Source organism: Canis aureus, chromosome 1 (assembly GCF_053574225.1).
Source record: "Canis aureus isolate CA01 chromosome 1, VMU_Caureus_v.1.0, whole genome shotgun sequence".
Taxonomy (NCBI): Eukaryota; Metazoa; Chordata; class Mammalia; order Carnivora; family Canidae; genus Canis; species Canis aureus.
In genome coordinates this window covers 26,969,964-26,991,649 of record NC_135611.1, presented here as the reverse complement: position 1 = coordinate 26,991,649, position 21,686 = coordinate 26,969,964, and the positions used below count along the sequence as shown (strand labels likewise).

The window sequence follows — 21,686 nt, the reverse complement described above, 5'->3', positions numbered from 1 at the left end:
CACATATATAATTTAAAAATTTCTAGAAACCACAGTAAAAAATATAAAGAAACATGTAGAATTTAATTTTATGCATATGTATTGAGCCAATATAACCATAGAGTTATCATTTCAGCATGTAACTAACAAAAAATTGTTAATGACATGTTTTACATAATCGCTTTTTCATTCTAAGTCTTTGAACTCCTATGCATTTCACACTTACAGCAGACTTCCAACTGTACTGGCTATACTACAAGTGCTCGATAGCCACTTGTGGACAACGGTTGCAGCAATGGACAGCACATCTGTCTCTACTTCCTGACATCTGACTTGTCATAATCAGTTCACCAACTCTAATAATACCATTCTTACTCAGAGTCCCTGATGTAATAGACAGACACAGACCTTATCTTCCTAGATGCCTGTACCATGTTTCATCCTCTTAAACACCACCTCCTCAGAGCCATTACTTGGCAGCTGATACCTTGTGGTCTTCTAGCTCTAGAAACTCTCCTACCAGTCCTTTTCTGTCTAGGAGACACGTATTTTCCTTTTCCCATTCTTTGTATGCTGGTATTTAAGAGTTCCAGCCTTTGGTCACTGTACTTATTCCACACTGTCTGGGTGATCTATCCCTCTCATTGGTTAATCACCTTCTCTGAGATGACCCATACATAAGTCCATACCTATAACGAGGCCACATCTTACAGAAGTTTCAGATTTTGTATCTAACTGACTTCTGCATGGCCCATAGGTACCTGAAAGTCTCACGTGTTAAAGCTGGTGATGGAACATTTTATTAGGAAGAAGTACTGAGCAGTGGCAAATCTGTGGGAGCAGGTTAAAATAAACCGAAGCCACAGTGAGATGCTGTAAAACCTCACAAGTAACAAGAGTCAGACTTACTGTAGGACCTGAAGCATTTCACTCAAGTTCTCTGAATCTGTATGGGTAATAGCAGCTGCTTTCTGAATTACTGAGGTAAAATGATGTATGTTTAATTTAATTTAAATAATATTCAGAAACATTTCTAGGCGAGTCTGATGTCAAACTACATTACATTTAAATTATACAATTTTTAAATATAAAGAAGTTATAACTATTATGCTTTATCACACAATTATAGAAAATTATTATGAGGACAGCCAAGCAGTTATTAATCTAAATTAACAAATCTGAATAAGCTGGACAGCATCTAGGTCGTATTTCTTCTGAGAGGTCCTAAATAAATAGTCATTTTTACAAAGTTGACCTGTAATTATTTCTAATGATTATAACATCTTCTTTGGGAAACATTAGGCATGTCAGGACAGCAAAAAAAACAAAAACAAAAAACCCACATGTTTGTGCTTCAAATATTATTTGAAAACATTGTTAGCATAGTCCCTATCATAGATTTCTGCTACCGACTATGTGAGAGTAGACTGTAATAAAAATGTTCTAGAGGTTTCAGCTGAATATCAATCACCCTATCTTGGAGTAAGCTGTCTTTCAGCTTATTTGCACAGGCATTAAATGAGGCTTTAGGTATTTAAACACATGCCAACTTAAAAAAAATCACATAAAAATTTTTCTATTTTTAGTTATTTTTTTAAGCAGAATTTTCATAAGGTTACTATGCCCTGCAAGTCAAATGTTCTTGTTCTGATAAAATGCTGATTCAAATTAAGCCCCATTTATTAAGTAAGCTTATAAAATATTTTGGATGACTTCCCACAAAAACCTGTCTTTCTACTCATGACAGATCAATTTTCAGCTGTTAACTATCATGAGGCAGCTTTGTTCTTGCAAAAATGCAAGAGCTGAAAGGTCAAAAACTTGCAAAATTCCAAAGCCGTTGTGATCAGTTATGGGTGGCTGATTGTTGACTGGATCTATAAAGAAAGAGTTTGGCAGGAACAACTCAGCTATTAAATGAACTGGAGAGCCAGCTGCTAAAGAGCAGAAGGAAGAAGAAAGGAAAAGGCTAGACATAGGAAGTGTCCGGGTTTCAATAAAAGTAGGATTTGATATCACTGATTCTTGCCAAGTTACAGAAGCCTCTTAAAAGGGTTTTAAGAATTTGGGCAAAATACGGACAGAAGTGTTTTGATGAGCATAGAGGCATATCCTTTTAAGAAAACTATGAAGAGTAGCTCCACATTTTTCCTTAGTATGTGTCATGCACTGCCTTCTTTCTTAAAGTGTATTGAAATATGTGTTTGGCTCTATTCACTACTCATTATGGCTGTGAGATTCTTCCATTTTGTAACCTGGAGCAGTTGTTTGCTTTTTCCTTCATGGGATAGAACTTCATTATATATGTTTACTATACTTTATCCATTTTGTGAGTGAATATTAGGTTATTTTTAGTTTTAGGCAGTTACAACAAATAAATCTGCTATAAACATTCTTGTACATGTCTAATGGACATTAGCTCCTATTCTGCTAAGGTATATTCTTAGCAGTGGGACTGCTGGTCCAGAAGGAAAAGGTATGCTCATCTTGCGTAGACACTGACATCCTTTTTCAAGTGTGGTTGTATTAATTCACTCACTAGCAACAACATTTTTAGTTGTTCCACATCCTTGCCAATACTTAGTATTGCTAGTCTTTTTGATATTAACCACTGTGGGGGTATTTTGGTCTCATTATAGTTTTAATCAGCAACTTCTTAATGAATAATGATGTAAAACCTTTTTTTTTTGTATTTTTTTGTCCATTTTGTATCTTCTTCTTATGAGGTAACTTTAAATCTTTTGCCTATTAAAAATTTGGGTTATCTTTTTCTTATTGATTTGTCAGAGCTCTTTACTGTAAAACATTTTTTACATATATATGTCTGACTTAAATGCCTCTCTAACCCAGTCCATTTGGTCCTTCATTATTCTTTTTTAATAATGGGAGAACCAGAGGCATATAAGATTTTAAATTAACTTACCAAGATGAAATAGCTCCTATGCAGAATGCTGATATGATTCCAGAATTCCTGCTTTAACCACTAGGCAACCCTTTCTTTCCCAAATAGCAACAGATCCTCCATCCTCCAGGTTACAAAGAGGTCAAAATTATATCTGTTTCTACCCATCAAAAGAGTATATAGACTTTAAGCAGTTTTGTGAGAGTAAGGGCCAATGAATTCATTGAAAGATCTTCATGGTAAAAGAGTAGGTCCTGAAGAGTGTGTGTGTGAGTTATCTGGGCTCCTATAGTAACTACCCAGGTGAAACTGTCCTGACCTCTATATCTTTTGAAGGTGCTATCCTTTCTTCTGATAAAGGGAAAAACCAGGAACTTGAGCTCCACTGGTCATTAAACATTTGGTGACACTTTTTTTTTTTTTTTTTTTAAGAGAAACCTGTTAATTCCAGTGTCTCTGCCAAATTTCACTCAGGTAATTGCACAAGGGTACATTAATCCTGCATGTAGGGAAAAGGCAAATTGGCAGAGAAGTTAAATGTGGCCAGTCCTTTCTGTCTAAATCCTCTTGTTAGCTTCAATGAAATGCATGAGCACTTTGTCTTCCTTCCTGTCCTTGTGTGAAATGCTGTGAAGCTATGGAAAATCTACTGAGTTCTGCCTAAGAAACTGGCTTCTTTTCAAAGAGTGAAGTGATCTTACTGTATCCTTTACTTTTCTGAAGCACCTGTAAAGTTTAATTAGCTAATGTACTGTAATGTTTGCCAAGGTCTCAGTGTAAAGGATGATACTGTTACAAATTACCAATTATCATTTTAAAGATGTTTAAAAACATTAAAAGAGGAGGAACTACAAAAATCTCTAATTTTAATGTGCTAATCACCCATCAAACTTTCTGAATGTGAATCAAAAATCTAATATAACTGAGATTATCTTTGGTCAAAGGCAAAAAGAGATCTTTATAAAGGTAACAAACCCAAATATCTGTTCTTAATCAGTATACTACTGTTTCTTTAAATACATTGTCAAACTGCCTAATAAGGTAAAGCCAATAACTGAATGCTATTGCAATTTCCAAATAACATCAGTCATTACCAATTGCCCTAGGCTTTTCTTGGGCCAACACTATAGTGGTTGAATAATTCTCCTTTAATCAGTACAAGAATGAATAACTACACCTTCCAAGCTTTGGTTATTTAGGTACAACTTCATTTCCTTTAGGTTTATCTCTAAGCCAGAACCACTAGCTGTCTACTATAGAATATAAAGTACGTTTTTATTTTCAAAATGAGAGCTGTGAATAAATAAATGATTTATGAAAAACTGTGGATTTAATTGTTAGGTCTCTGCATTTTGTCCAAAATGCAGAGCTAGTCAATGGGAAATACTTTTCATATCCCTTGAACTAAGTACCTCAAATTTCATCAATAACAAAGAAAAATCCCATAGTTATAAACTTTTTGACTTTTTGGATGCATGCCAGATCTTGAAAGGCAAAATCAAACTCAAAACTACCTTGACTAAAGGTCTGGGGTCACAGAATTCCCTAAAAATCCAGACATGTGCATTGTTATAATTTTGGTTGATAGAATAATATAGTTATAAGTAAAAATTACTTCTTTAAATTCAACAGAAAATCTGATAAGATCTGAAATACATGTCAAACTGTATTGGTTGGTGCTAGCAATGAATGGGCAGCTGAAGAAATTGCATTCTGATAGTGACTGTGAGAATGTTACACATGGATGTGTCACATCCAAAATCAAACATTCAGAATATCTACATGCATTTGGTATTTTAAATGTAAACAAAAAAGCTATTCTGAATATTTATTATTCTTCAGTTAATGGAAAGTATTTATCAGTGTCCTTCCTACAGAGACTCTTTTGTGATCACAATGAAATTAGAGCTAAATCAACCTTTAATTCAAAGTGTTACCCAGTAGATATCATATTTGAAAACCAAATGTTTTTCACTCATGGTAGTTCTAGTCTAGTAAAACCGTCTAGTAAAAACCGTCTGCTGGTCCTGGTCCTATCATTCAGTCTCCAGTATCTTGATGATCAAATACTTCTGTGATTTCGTTTTTGAACACAGTCATCCTACCTGTTTTCTCTATGTATTTACTATTGAGAAAAATCTTTCACAGTGTGGTAAGATATCTCCTTAGCTAAAACATCTTCACTATCTGTTAAGCAAGTATTCTGAAATCATGTTTGCTTTTTCCTCCCTTCCATGCATCCCTCCCTCCCTGCCTCCTTCCCTCTCTTTCTTCCTCTCTCTCTCTCTCCTTCCTTCCTTCCAAAGATTTATTTATTGATTTATTTGAGAGAGCACACGCATGCATGCAAGTGGGGAGGGAGGAGAGGGAGAGGGAAAGGGAGAGAGTCTCTAGTAGGTTCCTTGCTGAGCAGGGACCCTAACATGGGGCTCAATCTCATGATCCTGAGATCATGATTTGAGCCAAAACTAAGAATGGGATGCTTAACTGTCTGTGCCAGAAAGGTGCCCCACACAATCTTTAAATTGAGGTAATATTCTTGATGAAATGCAAGTACTGACTCAATGAGGATCAGGACAGATTTAGAACATGGGATTTAGGCTGAAATGAGTTTAAGGTGACTGAGGCACTAAGGGTGTAATATTTAAGGGCCGTGAAAATGAATGTCTCCTTCAATTGTGTGTCCCGTGCTTCCCTGACCCTACCTTAGTCCTGGCCCTGCATAGGACACAACTGCTCGGAAAGGCTGAGGCTAGATGAAAAGCCTAAACAGGAGCCTTATGGGGGCAAGGACCAGAAATTCAAGGGGGCTGTGCGGTCACAGGAGGAGGATCTAAAGGGAAGATAAGGAGAAAGAAACTGAAAGTAGGAAGATGAAGTCTAGTAGAACACTAAATGGTTTTTCCTTGGAGTCATAGACCCTATTCTGAACAGGCAACCAAAAAGAAATGATGTCACCATTCATCAATTCATGACCTGAGCATTTCTTGGCTGTTAATTGAAGTGTCAGCTTCATTATCATTTTTTTTTGGTTCAAATTAGTTATCTTGCTAATATTCCTCCTATTATAGATGCATTTTCCCTTTTCAACACCTATACAATTTTAATTATTTGCTTGGTATTTGTCCTGCTTGTCAAATGGAAGCTAAAGGGATGCAGAGAACTCATTCACTACTGAAACATCAGCAGTACCTGGAACCTAATAGGCACTCATAAATAATTGTTAAATGGTCTTAAATCTTCTTGGAATCACTGGTCCAGTTAGAAAGAATTTGCAGTGTTGTGACCATGTTTCTTGCCCTTCCAACACTGAGCAAAAAAGATAAGTCTGCACCTTGCAAATAACTGAGGGCAGAAATATAAGCTTGAACATATTAATGGTGATCATAAAAATTCTTAACTTCATTTTTTAAAATCAAATCTTGATAGTTCTTTATATATTCTGGATACAAGTCCTTTATCAGATATGCGTTTTATGAGTATTTCCTCCAAATCTGTGGCTTGCCTTTTTATTTTTGTAACAGTGTCTCTCAAAGAGCAGAAGTTCTTGATTTTATGAAGGCTAATTTCCTTTCTTTTAGGGATTGTGTTTCTAATGTTGTATATATAACGTGTATACCTACATATGTACCTACGATATTATATAATACTATTATTACATAATACTCTTTATGTAAAAAATCTTTATGTAATACAAGGCTACAAATACAAGGCTACAAAAATTTCCACTATTTTCTTCTAGAAGGTTTACGGTTTTAGCTTCTATGTGTATTGTATTGGTGAGTTATAAGTCAAGATTCTGTTTTAGGATTTGTTTTTTGTTCTTGCTATTATTGTTGTTATTTTCACATACAGACATCCAATTGTTCCAGTACCATTTTTTTGAAAACAAACAAGCAAACAAACAAACAAAAAACCCTTTATTTTCCAAATGACTTTGCGCCTTTGTCAAAGATCCATTTTCCAGTGTATGCATATTGGGTCTATTTCTTGACTCTTTATTACTACTTCATTGTCCTATGTATTCTTTTGCCAGTACCACACATTGTTGATAACTGTATTTCATAATAACTCATGAAATCAGGCAATGAAAGTCCCCAAACTTTATTTTTCAAAATTATTTCAGCTAATCTAGTTTCTTTGCCTTTCCTTGTAATTTTAGAATCATCTTGATGGTTTCTCCAAAAAGTCCTGCTGGAATTTTGAATAGGGCTACAATGAATCTTTATTAAATTTGCTTTTAACTTTAAATACTTCAGCTATGTCAGCAAATTCAAATCCAGTAGCACTGCAGATAAGCTTCTGACAACGAAGAATACAATGGATTTTAAGTAAGTTCTAAACAGACAAAGATATTAAACTACCTACCAATGATCCTATAAATCCTAGGAATGTCGGAAATGTTCACTGGCTGGAGCTACTGATGACTCACAAAGATGAAGGAGCTAAACAGTTTCTCAAGCTTAAAGGAAGATAATATTATTACAGCTTTTCTGTATTGTCAAGATCTTTACAAAAGAAAGGCAAGAGGTCCACTGACCTATTTATATTTACATATATATATATATATATATATATATGAATGTGTAGTGTGTGTGCATATATATATATTTTTTTTTTAAATTAAAATCTCTTAACCATCCACATCTAAAAGAAGGGTTTTTCTGAAATGCCAGAAGAAAAGCCTCATCTTATACAGTGGTACTGGTATAGATTAAACATCAGCATAATTACATGACAACTTTCAGCCTTGTTTCCAAAATGTCCTTTTTCTGAATATTATTAGACCCAGCAAAACATAAAAGTATTTCACCTGGATGAAGATCTGTACCTGGTTGGCTAGTCAGTCCTGGGAGAGATTCCTGCAACTGATAGGTTGAGGTCGAGGATGATGTGCCATCAGCTGTGTTATTTGATGTCATATATGCTCCATACGTTGATGCTGAATAATACTGTGCATACTGGTTTTGGCCAAAGGCTGTGTAGGATGGGTAATCCTGAAATAATAATTGAGACATATGTGTGCCTGAGGGAGAAATTACTTCCAGCGTGCTCCAAAGAAGAGCAATCACTATGATAACTGAAAGATTAATATTTGGCTCCATTTGTTTTGGAGTCCACAATTTTGAGGTGATCCTAGTGAGTGCACACAGTTATGAACTACCCTGCTGGCTTTGCAAATCAGGTCCAGCAAAATTCTCAAACTGCCTAAAGGTTTCATATACCTCACTTATCCATGATTACTTATTCAAGGATGTACATCATAAGGTCTTATGTACTAGAAGAGGAGAAAAGAAAGTGGAATGAGTCATATTCACAGCACCGGTTCTTACACATTTCCTAATATCACCAGCAAGGAGATGGTATAGCTGCCCTTCTCATCTTCCATAGGGACATTGTGATTTCTGCTACCCTTCTGGGATATTCTTGATAATTATGGATGAAATAAAGAATAAATTAAAAAATGAGTAAGAGTTTTTTTTACTCAGCCTTTCATAGGCAATGTGTCATCTAAGGTCTTGACTTAAAGTCTCTAGTGAGATTTTCAAACATTGAGTTTGCCTCATTTGCTAGAGAAAAAGAGGAAGTATTGGATCAACTCCTCCAACCTGCCTTTTATTAAAAAATTCTAAGACCCTGAAAGTGGTCTAAGTAATCCTTCAAAATCCTTTTACATAATAAGATAATGAATAAGAATTTGTTGCAATAATTGGCATTTAATGTATTTAGCATGTTTTAGCCCAAGTTGTTATGAGTGATGACAAATCCTTGGTCAGGATTGATTCCCTGATACATGTTCCTAAGGGAACAAAGGTCCACGTCTGATGTGGTTTCCAAAATGGGAAATTCTCTGTATAAGAAAATATGTGTATTATCAGAAAGGATTAAGTACAGTTGACCCTTGACCAACACGGGTTTGAATTGTATGGTTCCTTTCATATGCAGATTTTTTCCAGTAAATATAGTACAGTCTGTAAATGTATTTTCTCTTCCTTGTGGTTTTCTTAATAACATTTTCTACTTTCTAGCTTACTTTACTGTAAGAATACAATATACAATACATATAATATATAAAGTATGTGTTAACTGTTTATGTTATCTGTAAGGCTTCCTGTTAACAGTGGGCTATTTTAGTTAAGTTCTGGAGCAAAGGTTATGCATGGATTTTTGACTGCGTGGAGGGTTGGCACCCCAACTGCCGTGTTGTCTGGTCCAATTCTAGTCTGGCAGAAAACTAAAATTCTATTTGTCTATTAACTTCAGGATCTGATGTTCCTCTTTACCACCTGTAAGCTAAGGAAGAAAACCTCTCAGCAATACTTAGACAAAGTTCCTAGCAACCTATCTTTCTCAGAGTAAAATATTTAAAACAGTACTTACTTGGTTGTCAGGCAGTGTTCTAAGTGGATTTACAATCTCATTTAATCCTCACACTCTCCTATGTGGTATTATTACCCCACTGTGCATTGAGGGGAATGAAGACACAGTGTGGTTAAGTGATCTATCTGTTCAATGTGGGACAGCTTCAGAGCTGGAACTGGAGCCCAGAGACACTGACTCTGACATTAGTGTACTGACACTCTACCTGAGGTTGCTAACATCCTCATGGGAAGATGGAGGGACTTACAGGAAAGGCCCAGACTGCCGGCTCCTGGTGATTAAAATGTCTTTTTGTACTCAACATATCTTAAAGATCTCCTCTTCTCTTCATCCCACTATGGTCACCCTGGTCCAAGCTACCTTCACTTCCTGTTGGAGCTGGTGGACAGGTTTTCTAATTTGTCTCATTTCTATGTTGAGGTTTCTCCAAAGTGTAGAAAGCCAGAGTAATCTTTTCAAAACATAAGCTGTATGATGTTATTCTCCTGCTCAAAATCCTTTAATAACTTCCCACTGGGCTTGGAATAAAATTGAAATCCCTTACAGAGGGATACACATACAGAGCCTTACATACCAATACACAGTCTGACATACACAGGGGTAGGCCTATGTTTATACATCTGCTTCCCCATCTGCCCTCATGCACAAACTAAACCCTCCCCTTCTTTGACTTCCTTGGAACAACAAGGTTTTTACCTCTCAGAGGTTTGGTACATGCTACTTTCTATGTCTAAAACACCCCAACCCTCTTTGTTCACCAAACCCTTAGAAGATTTGGCCTGAATATCACTTCCATAGAGAAGCATTCCACAATATCTTCCCTACTCAAAATTAGATTTCTATTAATATTTTTACTAGGACTCTGTTACAACTCCTCATGCTTTCCAATTCTATATTTTTTTATGTGTTTACTGATAAGTTTATGGTTAGTAATGCCTAGTAGTATCTCAGTAGTTGCTAAGCTCCAGGAGGCAGGAACCAGGTTCTATCCACTCCTATCTTCACTTAACATGTCCCCAGCATACAGACCAGTTCCTAATACATTATAACTACTCAATAACTATTAACTAAAATAATGGACTGGTATTCCAACTATGGTCCAAAATACAGGTTATGTTTTATATTGGAGCCACTGTATTTAAATCATCAGATAGTAGTGGATCTGTTTTATAACATAAATCTTTCTTGTCCTTTATGAATCTTTTTAAAATATTTTTCTTCCACACTACTTAATAATCAAATTTCTATTTTTCCTTTTGTTACATTAATAAACATTAAAAGAAGGTAATATAATTCCTTCAGTAAATCCAAAGAGCACACCTGTGCAATAAAACTTAGATTTTAGAATATATAAAAGTCCAACAACTATGTTAAAGTAAAATAGTCTATTATCTACCATGGAAATCAAATATCCTTCTATCTCAACTACTTTGAACATGACTAAGAACTAGGGAATAAGGACAAAAGATTCTGAAGCATCAGTATATTCACTCATCAGCAATATTCACTCTTGCTCCACACATAACTCTAACAAATTAGATTTTAGAACTCACAAAAATACTAAGAAAACATAGTTAGGAAAGGGACTAAGGATTGCTAGAGGCAAGTACAGTGACAAAAGCAAAAATCATAGCTGTCAGGCAGTAAGAATCAAATATTTATTAAAATGAATCACAGAACTAAAAGAAAAAAAAATCCAAGAGGCATTTGGTCTAATAACAAATATTCTGGATTTAAAAAGTCATAACCTAATTCTTGGTTGTAGTTCAATCTCTTCACAGCAACTTATCCAAAAAACAAAATTATGTTTAGTACAGTTTAAGATCTTGAGAAAATATGCAATACATTGTGTAATTATATGCCAAATGATTAAAATAATCAGAGCTTAAATGTTTAAAGAGCAAATTTTTAGCAACCAGAAAACCTAAAATAACCAGAATAAAACAGATCCCAAGAATTCTGGATAGCTAATTTTTACCACCTTGAAATGCCATCTTAATTTTAAATACAGAAATCTTTTTTTTCTAGGAGAATATGCACTTATATGACAACCTGAAAGTATTCCTCATAGATATGAAACAAATACAAAAAGCCTAAATACAAAAAAGTTACTATACCTGTTGTGAACTGCTAAAATTTGTTGAATTGGAAACTGAATTATTTGCATAAATAGTAGATGATGGTGCAAAACTAGAACCTAGAAATAAAGAACAAGCTGCATTTAAAAAGTATTTCTTTGCAAAATAATAAAACACTTCATTTTGCAGAATCCAAGGAGAGAAATATATTTTTAATTTTGTTAAGGCAACAAAATGTGCAATTTGAAGTAGAGAGATTTATAAAGAAAAATGTGTCTTAGCTCTATCCCTCTTGTGACAACAGTTAAAGTCTTTGGTACAGATGTCTGTTGGACTCAAGAGTACATGGGAATGGTCTTAATTCAGCAGCTAAACTTTAAAAGCTAAATGTTTAAAGAGCAGAGGTTCTCAAAGAATAAAATACTATGCAGGCAGAGTGCTTCTAGGAAGCTACTGGAACTTTTAGATGGTCATACCAACTGCATATGAACATAGAAACCACTTGAGTTAAACATTTGGATGAGATTAGCTTAAGAAACAAACACAGAACCTACTAAAAATTGACGCTTACAGCAACCTTTTATTTCCTCCTATGTCCTTTTCTTACAACCAAGAGAGATGTGAACTAGGGCTCAGCGTCAAGGGAGAGCTGTTCACTACAATCACATAAGGTTTGAGGGCCTTCTAAAATTTGACTATAAGGTTATGGGGCTCCTGGGTGGCTAAGTCAGTTAACTGACTGTCTTTGGCTCAGATCATGATCTCAGGGTCCTGGGATCCAGCCCTGCATTGGGCTCTCTGCTTAGTGGGGAGTCTGCTTCTCCCTCTCCTTCTCTCCCCACATTGCCCCCATCCCCTGCTCTTGCACAGTCTTCCTCAAATAAATAAATAAAACTTTTTAAAAAATTTTTAAAAAATGAAATTTGACTATAAGGTCAGAATTTTACTTATTTTTTAAAAATTAGGGCAAAAATAAGTGAAATATAAATTTAGAGATTTTTAAAAAAATATGTTCTATGGGGCAGCACGGGTGGCTCAGCGGTTTAGCGCCGCCTTCAGCCCAGGGTGTGATCCTGGAGACCTGGGATTGAGTCCCACATTGGGCTCCCTGCATGGAGCCTGCTTCTTCCTCTGCCTGTGTCTCTGCCTCACTCTCTCTCTCTCTGTCTCTCTTTCTCTCTCTGTGTGTATCTCATGAATAAATAAATAAAAATCTTAAAGAAAATTATGTTCTATGGAATGTACTTGTAAAGAAGTAAAATGAAAGACTATTGACAGAGCTGATTGTTTTATCAACATGTTCTGAACTGCAATAATATTATCTAATTAACACAAACTGACCTGGTCCAGAATGTCCAATACAAAAGTATTTTGGGGAATAAGTGAAAGTGTACTCATAGTTGCTTTTACTCTTAACTGAAGCTGTGCGGCTCATTGGGGCTTTAGCATCTATGCAAGTATATTTCTACCTACATTTTAGGTAAAAAGAGACCTGCTATTTCAGCCAAAAAAGTCTAGATAATTATTTCATTTTAGTCAATGGACTAAAATTTCAACACTAGTTGATTAAAATATGTTCATGTAACCCCAAATGTATGACTAATGATATAGACAAAATGATAGAAAAAACTTTTATTTTTATTTTTTTTATTTTTTTTAAATTTTTATTTATTTATGATAGTCACAGAGAGAGAGAGAGGCAGAGACACAGGCAGAGGGAGAAGCAGGCTCCATGCACCAGGAGCCTGATGTGGGATTCGATCCCGGGTCTCCAGGATCGCGCCCTGGGCCAAAGGCAGGTGCCAAACCGCTGCGCCACCCAGGGATCCCCAGAAAAAACTTTTAATGTATTTACTATGTCACTAAAGTTCTTTCTGCAATTACTAAATAATGATCACACATAGAAGCAAAATGAAATACTCATACAGGAGGATTTTTTTCAGGTGGAGGTACAAATTATATGAACACTCCTATTAAGAAATATAGTATTAATAGAGGAGAGGTATATTAGGAATGAACAAATACTCCACAATCATTCAATGGTAAACGGGATCTAGAAAAGTACTAATTCGGGATCCCTGAGTGGCGCAGCGGTTTAGCGCCTGCCTTTGGCCCAGGGCACGATCCTGGAGACCCGGGATCGAATCCCACGTCGGGCTCCCGGTGCATGGAGCCTGCTTCTCCCTCTGCCTTTGTCTCTGCCTCTCTCTCTCTCTCTGTGTGACTATCATAAATAAATAAAAATTAAAAAAAAAAAAAAGAAAAGTACTAATTCAATTATAAATATAATTAAAACTGCGTTATATGCTTAAGGAATACTGACAAAAAATCCCTGGGACTTGACATGAATTTTTGAACCTTGCTTAAGTAGATGCCATAATGTGTGCCTGGCATGGCTCAGAGTTTACTTTGTTTTGGACCTAGCGTCCTGCCAGTTTTATGCAACTTCAACTTACATACTGAAATTTGGCATGGGTCGTGTTTCTTGATGTATATTCAATTCCTTTCATCATGTTTTTTTTTTCCCCTAGTTATTTGTCTTTCCTGATGTGAACAGCAATAACAATTAAAACCATTCTCATGAAGGCATATTCCTAATCTGCAGCCAAGGAGTCTTGTTCAGAGAATTCCTCCTCCCATATATTTCCTGTGTGGTGACTTACCTGGCATCTGGTAAGAATAAGGCGTCTGGCCTGGCTGTGGGGTGGAAAACCCCGGGCTGTAACTGAGGCACCCACTCTGTAATGGGGACTGGGTCTGTGAAAGTCCACTCTCTGTTTTGATGCCTGGCAACATCACGCCCAGATCTGTTTAGGAAATGCATGTGCAGACCTTTTAGTTAGTAAAATGACCTTACTCCTGAGCTGTAACTTATGCTAGAATATCTAAGCACGAGGCAGCAGGATTACCCACTCATAAGCAAAGGAGCAGAGAGATGTGAGATACCGTAAGTGGGCAGGCTGTAGGGCTGTCCGGTCTGTGAGTAGGCTGTGTAGACGGCCGGCTGCTGCATCCCCGAATATTGAGTCTGGCCTGCATAGGCAGACATTGTTTGAGCTGCTGGTGTAGAAAGAATGTGTGGATAGGGCCTAAATATCAGAAAAATAGCATTACTGTGGCAACAAAGACTGCATACTTCAAACAGCTTAGATTCAGTGAAACCTTATAATACCCAGGAAGTAATCCTCTTCTTTATCCACAATACAATTATAACAACAAGGAAAGGGCAAAAGTCCAAGTGTCCGGAGCCCAAGCTCTGCTACAAATCTGTCTAGTGACTTAGGACAAATGGTTTAAACTCCCTAAAGGCTTATACCTCACCTATAAAATGAAGACTTTGGATCTGATATTATATCTAAAGTCTCTTCCAGGCATATAATTCTTGTTTACATCTGAAATAGTATTCCAATTAAGGTGCAGACAAGAGAAGTGGAGCACAGGCCAGTTAATATGCTCATGAGCATACTTCCAGTCACTGTGAGTGACCTAATGCTATATGACAGACACAAAAGTCATGAAAGGCCCTACTAAGAACTCTACCAGAGAGGAGGGGGTGGGGGGGGAGAAAAAAAAAAGAAAAGAAAGGAAAAAAAATACACAGCTGCTTCCTGAAAAGAAATGGAATGCCATTCTCTTTATCATGCCACATTTTACAGAATGTTCTCAAATAGATATCCAAAACCAGTCTGTACTTAAGGGCAGAGACTGTAGTTTCTGCAGAAAATAACATTTAAATGTGTGTGAATTACGAATTCCAAATCTCAACACATCTGGCTGATTGCAACCAAATTCAGATATATACCTAATATTGTTAACCTTGAAAATTTCTACCACTGTCTTCAATAAGTTGACTTCATTTGGGGACACCTGGGTGGCTCAGTGGTTGAGCATCTGCCTTTGTTTGGCTCAGGTCATGATCCCGGGGTCCTGGGATTGAGTCCTCCATCAGGTTCCCCACAGGGAGCCTGCTTCTCCCCTTCTCCCTCTGCCTATGTGTGCCTCTCTGTGTCTCTCATGAGTAAATAGATAAAATCTTTAAAAAAAAGTTGACTTCATTTATGTTTTTTAGAACTTGAAATCCAATGAAAATAATGTAATATGGAACGAATTATGAAGTGTTAACATTTGAAATAAAATGCAATCTTTTTAGATTTTCTTTTAAGCTAGTCAGCATTTTTGAATTTCCATTAAGAAATTTCTGTTTTCTGGTTGAGCTTGATGCTTTCCTCAAGGTATATAATCCAAAATTAAATGAACTGTCTGGACAAACATGAGTCTATCTGTATTTCTAGATTTGTACAGGATATTTATCCATATGTCTAATCCACCCAACTAATTTATCCCAGCATCCATATACTGAACTATCTATAACACACATATACATAAATGTATCCCAATTTGAAGTTATGTCATGCAAATACAGATTAATAAAGGTAATCTTGAAAAATGATTCTAACAAATTTGGAAGAATCTATTGAGCACTTACTTGGAAGGATAGAGCTGTGGGGAGTATTGATGTGCTGATCTGGGGCTGTAACCACTACTTGTTATTACTGTAAGACATAAAAACCAGTGCAAAAAAAGTTGCTTCATGAGTATGTTTCACTAGAATGACATAACCAGTTTGAAGAAATTATCATGTTAAAGAGATGTTTCTAAAAATTCACTCATTTTCTAAACAGAAAAATTTTATCTTCTAAACAGAAACAGATGCCTAAATATTTTCTTCTAATTGAACTACTTCAAGTCTGGTTTAAGAGCATAAAAAGAAATCCTCAAGCATAAAATGAAATCTTTTCACAAATCCTTTCTCTCTGCCATTCTTTTACCTTTTCAAATCAGTAGCATATCCTTATGTATTAAGTATGAATAATTATCTTTGATTATAGACAATTAAGATTTCATGACATAAAAGTAAATTTTTGAAATTTTCAAACTTCATGTTTTAGGTCTTAAATTTCACATACGACAGCAACATTATCGCTCTTCCTCCATTTTTGTTCTACTAAAAATACAATAAAAATTCAAGAAAATCGTGAGGTTCCAACTTCATTTTGAAATTATAAAATGCTACAGTTTTATATTGCCTTTAATTTTACCAATGAAATTAATTAAAAATGCAGAGTTCAAAATACTCGAGTACTAACTAGGATATGCATAGAAATCAATGAGTGATAATGCACCACATCTTAAGAAACATAATTGTATAATGCAGCAGCAATCATATTTACAAATATATTTTGAACTATCAGAGAGAGTATTTTCTTTTTAGAAGAACTTAGAGGTGAAAGTCAGGTCCTATTAACATTTTGTCCTAACACGAAGCACTAAACTGGAATGCATTCAGAAATTTGGAAGTCTCTCTTTCCTTCAACCATCTGCCTTGACTAAGACAGATGTATTGCAAAAACATGGACTCCAAAGTGTTGAGGCAGTCCCTTCAGAGCCAATCCGTACTGGGCAAGCACACAGAGTGTCTTTATTAGGCCATCTGCTGTTCATTCACTTTTCAAAAAGATTAAAGTAGTATACAATGCAGTGCTGGAATTAGTTTAGTCTAATCAATCATAGTTATACTTCAAAGTACTACGTCCTTTCTAAGTTGTTCATAATAATTCTGGAGCTAAACTTTTAGAATTGTAAAAGTGACAAACAGGTTTAGGTTGCTAACTATTTTATGAAACATGATATATTTCTATATCCAAATGCTATTAAGTACCCTTGTGATCTGTCATTTCATAAACACATAGAATTTAATGTATTTAAATGCTATTTGGCCTGTAAGCTCTAGGTATGGAAAGTATATTATAGTTTTCATAGAAAGTAGTTTAGTGCAGAAAGTATGTTTTCAAGGATACCATGAATCAATTTTGGAAATATGAATATGACTTGAGGTGTCATGTTCTAAATATTTTAACCAAGCAAAATTTAAGTGAATTTGCTATATAAATTTGAAAATCATTTGACGAATGAACCATTAATTTCCTACTGATTTATTAAAAGCTTAACATTTAAAACTTTCAAATCATTTCAATGAGAACACACTTTTTCTACCACCCCACAGGCATTAAGTGTGTATTACATAATAGCAATAGTGTTATTCCCCAGGAAATTCCATCTGATTTATTAACTCAGAATAGTGAATCTTTTTTTTTCTTTGCAAAAATATAGTTAAGTGAGGCATAACTCCATGTATTTTTGTCTCAAACAGAAAACATCACTTTGGCACACTCAAGAGTTTATAGAAATCAGCTCTTCTCAAGATCGCAAGTCACAGAGCTTTTCCAAAGAGACATCAAATAATGAAAGAACCATTCACCACAGCAGCTTTTATAAAATAAGCCAAAGGATAAAATTATTTCAGAAAAAAACTCCATATACCTGAATTGAAATCTGAATAAATTACGATCTTCCTCTCTCTAATGAGTGAATCTAGACAACATTAAAATAATGTACCCATAACAGTATCAAGGCTCAACATTTAAAATTTCAGTCTATATATGTTCACATCTAAATAGGATGCAAAACCTTTGGCTCGGGAAACTAAGATGTTCACACAAAACTTGGAGAAACTTGCTCCTTAACTAAAATTTATATATTTATTCTAAGTTATGTATCTGCAGATATCTGAAAACAACAAAATTGGACTAAAGTGGGTTGAGATTATGCTGACCAAAGTACAATCTGTTCCTCCACAGGACAGCCTAATCTCCAGTATGGTTTCTGAAATACCATGTACAGATTTGGGAGACTTTCCTTTCACTCCCCATTGTCATTTAATTAATCAAGAGATTACAAAAAGCACTCAAATCTCATTATACTCCATCATCTCTGCAGATAAAAGTAAGCAAACTGCTTGTTTTCAAAATGTCTTGAAAATTAATTAAAACAAATTTCTATACAATATGACCAGATTCTCAGAAGGTGATGCAAACAATTTTAAGGTTTTACTGTAATTACTGCGACACCTTAGGTGAGACTCTCAATAGGGTAGGAGATGGGTAGTGAAGAGTGGGGGTAGGTAGGAATTTTGCTTGTGAGGGGACATTTTAAATGTCTGGAGACAATTTGGGTTGTCATAACTAGGGAGAGCTATGGTCATTCTGGGATAGATGACAGGGATGCTGCTAAACATCTTCCAGTGCAGAGGGCAGATCCTTTACCACATAAAAAAAGGAAAAAAAGCTAAATTTTAATAGTGTTGCTGTTGAGAATCCCTGACTTAGAACATTGTTGTCAAAAAGAACCTGGTCCATGGTGTTGGGAATGTTCTATATCTGCGTTGTCCAATATGAGAGCCACTAAAAGACAACATGCAGCTTCAAACACTTGAACTGTGACTGCTGTGACTAGAGAGAAAATTTTTACTTTTACCAAATTTTAAATAATTTCAACTTCAATAGCCACATATGGCTATGGGACAGCACAGCCCTAGATAAGAGAAAACTGGGAAACTATTTGTAAAGATAATGTGAGTGAATTTTAGATAGGCTGACCAAATTTTAAATAATTTCAACTTCAATAGCCACATATGGCTATGGGACAGCACAGCCCTAGGTAAGAGGAAACTGGGAAACTATTTGTAAAGATAATGTGAGCGAATTTTAGATAGGATGACCACTCACAGATACTTCTTTTTCCATTTTCATATTTTCCAATAGGGTATTACAGAAGGACCCCTGGGCAGATCAGGACATGGCTCTGTACTCATTCATACCAGTGACCAGCTATGAGGCCTGGACTGTATGGCCTTCGCCACCCTTAACTTAACTGCACCTCTGTGTTCTTGCCTATAAATCAGATCAGAGACCTCTGAAATTCCTTGTGGAATTCTACAGTTTTGTCATTTAGTTTTCAATAAACTTGTGGTATGGAATTTAAGTATGCCAGCAATTACTTAGTAATTCCACTCCTTTTCCTAAAAATGTGTTCACATGCCTTCACTTTGCAGAATGTTTATAAGAGTTATGGTAGGTGAGCAATAAAAATGGCTAGAGTAAGTTGGCACCCATTTATCTCCTGGAAAGCAAGTGAATTGCTATAAAGGATATGGACTAGCACACGTGAATCTCAATGCAGAGTGAATTATTATCTTTCTGTCTAAAATACTAATATTTATGTGAATATACAGCTACTGCTTCCACTCAGTGTGAACTAATGAAAGGGGATCATCTGTTTCTACAAAAATCAAATGTATGCTCCAATGATACTATATTCAGGGACATACCCCAACTCTTTTTACACAAAGCATACCCACGTAAGACCTTTGTATGTGAGGATATGGATAAAACATGATAGCAGAATAACAGAACCAAGAAGTAATTAGCACAAATACTCTTCCAGGTTTACTGTTTATCTTTGTGCTATCCAAATTCCTTTTCAGGTTAAAAAAAATTCTTTCGCCAGATAATAAACTAAACAGAGTACTGTAACTTAAAATCTTTAACGAAATCAAATTAATGCATGTACTTTGTACCCACCTGGGAGTTATCAGGTATTTATATTTTAAAGGATTGATGTTTAAAGACATGCTATTGTTCTCTTTGAAGCACTGAGTGAAAGTAGTGCTCTCAGGCTGGGTTCTAATGCAACCAGCATGTGTCCTCCTGCAGCCCATTAACCTTTAATACTTGTCACTCAGCTGCTTACACAGGAGGATTTTTTTTAAACCCAGAGAGGAAACAAGGTTATTTAGAAGGAATCAAATGGATAGTTTTACATCTCAAATGTTGGGAGAGAAGGGAGTTTTTATGCCATTTAAATGGACAAGGGAACAAAGCCAACTACTACAACCTAATTGTTAAATTAAACACTGTATAAAATAATTACAAAGGGAGCCAGCCCTGCTGATTTCTAACAAGAAAGTCAACTGAAAATCCAGCAACATGATTCCAAATATCATTTTTAAAAATATGTGCAGTTAGGACAATTAGTTCTAAAAAAAAATAAATCTAATGCTAAGTTTATAAAAATCCGCCTTCTCAAAACTCCACTTTGGTATTTATGGTGTTCATTCATGAGGAAGATGGTGTGTACCCCAATGTGCACATAGCAACGCATGAGCTTAAGGCTTTACCTGACCCAGTAAAAGTGTCAAGGGCTCCATCTCCGGTGGTGGTGGCCGCTTCACTGCTGTTCAAAGGCTCTGTTTTGACTGCAAGGAGAGACACTATATAGAAGAATAAGTACATGTGAGTTTTATTTCTAGATTTTAATCAACGACGCTGACTGTTGCAACTAGTGGCTTTTTGAGCTACCATGGGCATGCAAGAGAAAACCTGAGAGGTTGATGAAGAGAGTGTTGTTAATTTAGCTTCTTAAAAAATGGACATGCAGTTGTAGAGGATTTACTGTTAAATTCCTCTAAGCTAGTTCTCTCAGCTCTGGTTTTTTTAAAGGCAGTTGACCTTATAAAGGGAAGCAGCAGTACACATATTTGCATTTGTACCTCACCTGAGCACACTCTGACATTACAGTCCAAAGACAGAAAAGAAGGAATCACGGCACATTTAATCCAAATCACAACATAGAGATCTACTAGCTTGTATTTTATTCTTCCCAAAGAGACATTTGGAAAAAGAAAAATGATTGATGGCATAAAAGTACAATGGAGGCATCTGTAAATACAGAAACCACGGCCCTGTTCCTGAGATGGGTAGAAAACGAGGCATTCCATAAACTTCTGCTCTTGAAATACTAAACAGTCAGAAGGTGTGAGTTTTTTGGTTTTTTTTTTTAGATTTAATTTATTTATTCATGAGAGACACAGAGAAGGAGAGAGAGGCAGAGACACAGGCAGAGGGAGAAGCAGGCTCCATGCAGGGAGCCTGATGTGGGACTCGATCCCGGGTCTCCAGGATCAGGCCCTGGACCGAAGGCGGCGCTAAACCACTGAGCCACCGGGGTGCCCGGCTTTTTAAATTTTATTTTAACTGTGTGATAATTTTTAATGCTCACAGAGATAAGCAGAGAGAAAGAGATGATTTCTACAGCACTAAGTACATCTTCCGAAAGTCTTTAAAATGTTCTTTCTACTTCGAAGTGGTATATTCTGCCAAAATCCTCCCCTGGGCACTGTGTCACTGGTGCACATCATTGTCATTACTAGATTTGGGAGCAGGGGAGGGGCCAAGAAAAGCCACCACCTGGGTTTGTCACACCATATTTTCCCTTTGTGGGCAAAGCTCTGCTACACAGAACACAATGGCATGGGAGCACACGAAATGATGTTCTACTTAACACCTCTGGCATTTCCTGGTCACAAGTGGGACGGTACAGTTAAACAACTTAGAAGCGACAGAAAACCGTAAAGAAGAAAGCCGGAGGCTGGCCAACTGTGAGCAACC

At 36.0% G+C, this 21,686-nt stretch overlaps 1 protein-coding gene and 1 long non-coding RNA gene across 12 annotated transcripts in view; one reads left to right on the top strand and one right to left on the bottom strand.

The window, feature by feature from the left end:
• EYA4 (EYA transcriptional coactivator and phosphatase 4) overlaps positions 1 to 21,686 on the bottom strand; it is a 304,845-nt gene that overhangs the window by 38,300 nt on the left and 244,859 nt on the right. For 5 of the 11 annotated variants that reach the window (XM_077893629.1, XM_077893626.1, XM_077893632.1 and 2 more), the window contains 6 exons: positions 20,417 to 20,509; positions 15,827 to 15,893; positions 14,287 to 14,429; positions 14,004 to 14,147; positions 11,380 to 11,459; positions 7,695 to 7,878 (listed from right to left, as the gene is read on the bottom strand). In XM_077893629.1, coding sequence (XP_077749755.1) covers positions 7,695 to 7,878; positions 11,380 to 11,459; positions 14,004 to 14,147; positions 14,287 to 14,429; positions 15,827 to 15,893; positions 20,417 to 20,509 — 711 coding nt within the window. The remainder of the gene's footprint in view (positions 1 to 7,694; positions 7,879 to 11,379; positions 11,460 to 14,003; positions 14,148 to 14,286; positions 14,430 to 15,826; positions 15,894 to 20,416; positions 20,510 to 21,686) is intronic. The other 6 variants (XM_077893644.1, XM_077893637.1, XM_077893670.1 and 3 more) reach the window with 3 other exon arrangements.
• On the top strand, positions 2,988 to 18,178 carry LOC144311350 (uncharacterized). The gene is made up of 3 exons (XR_013376922.1): positions 2,988 to 3,355; positions 13,872 to 14,013; positions 17,552 to 18,178. It is a non-coding gene; the product is annotated as an uncharacterized LOC144311350 (long non-coding RNA).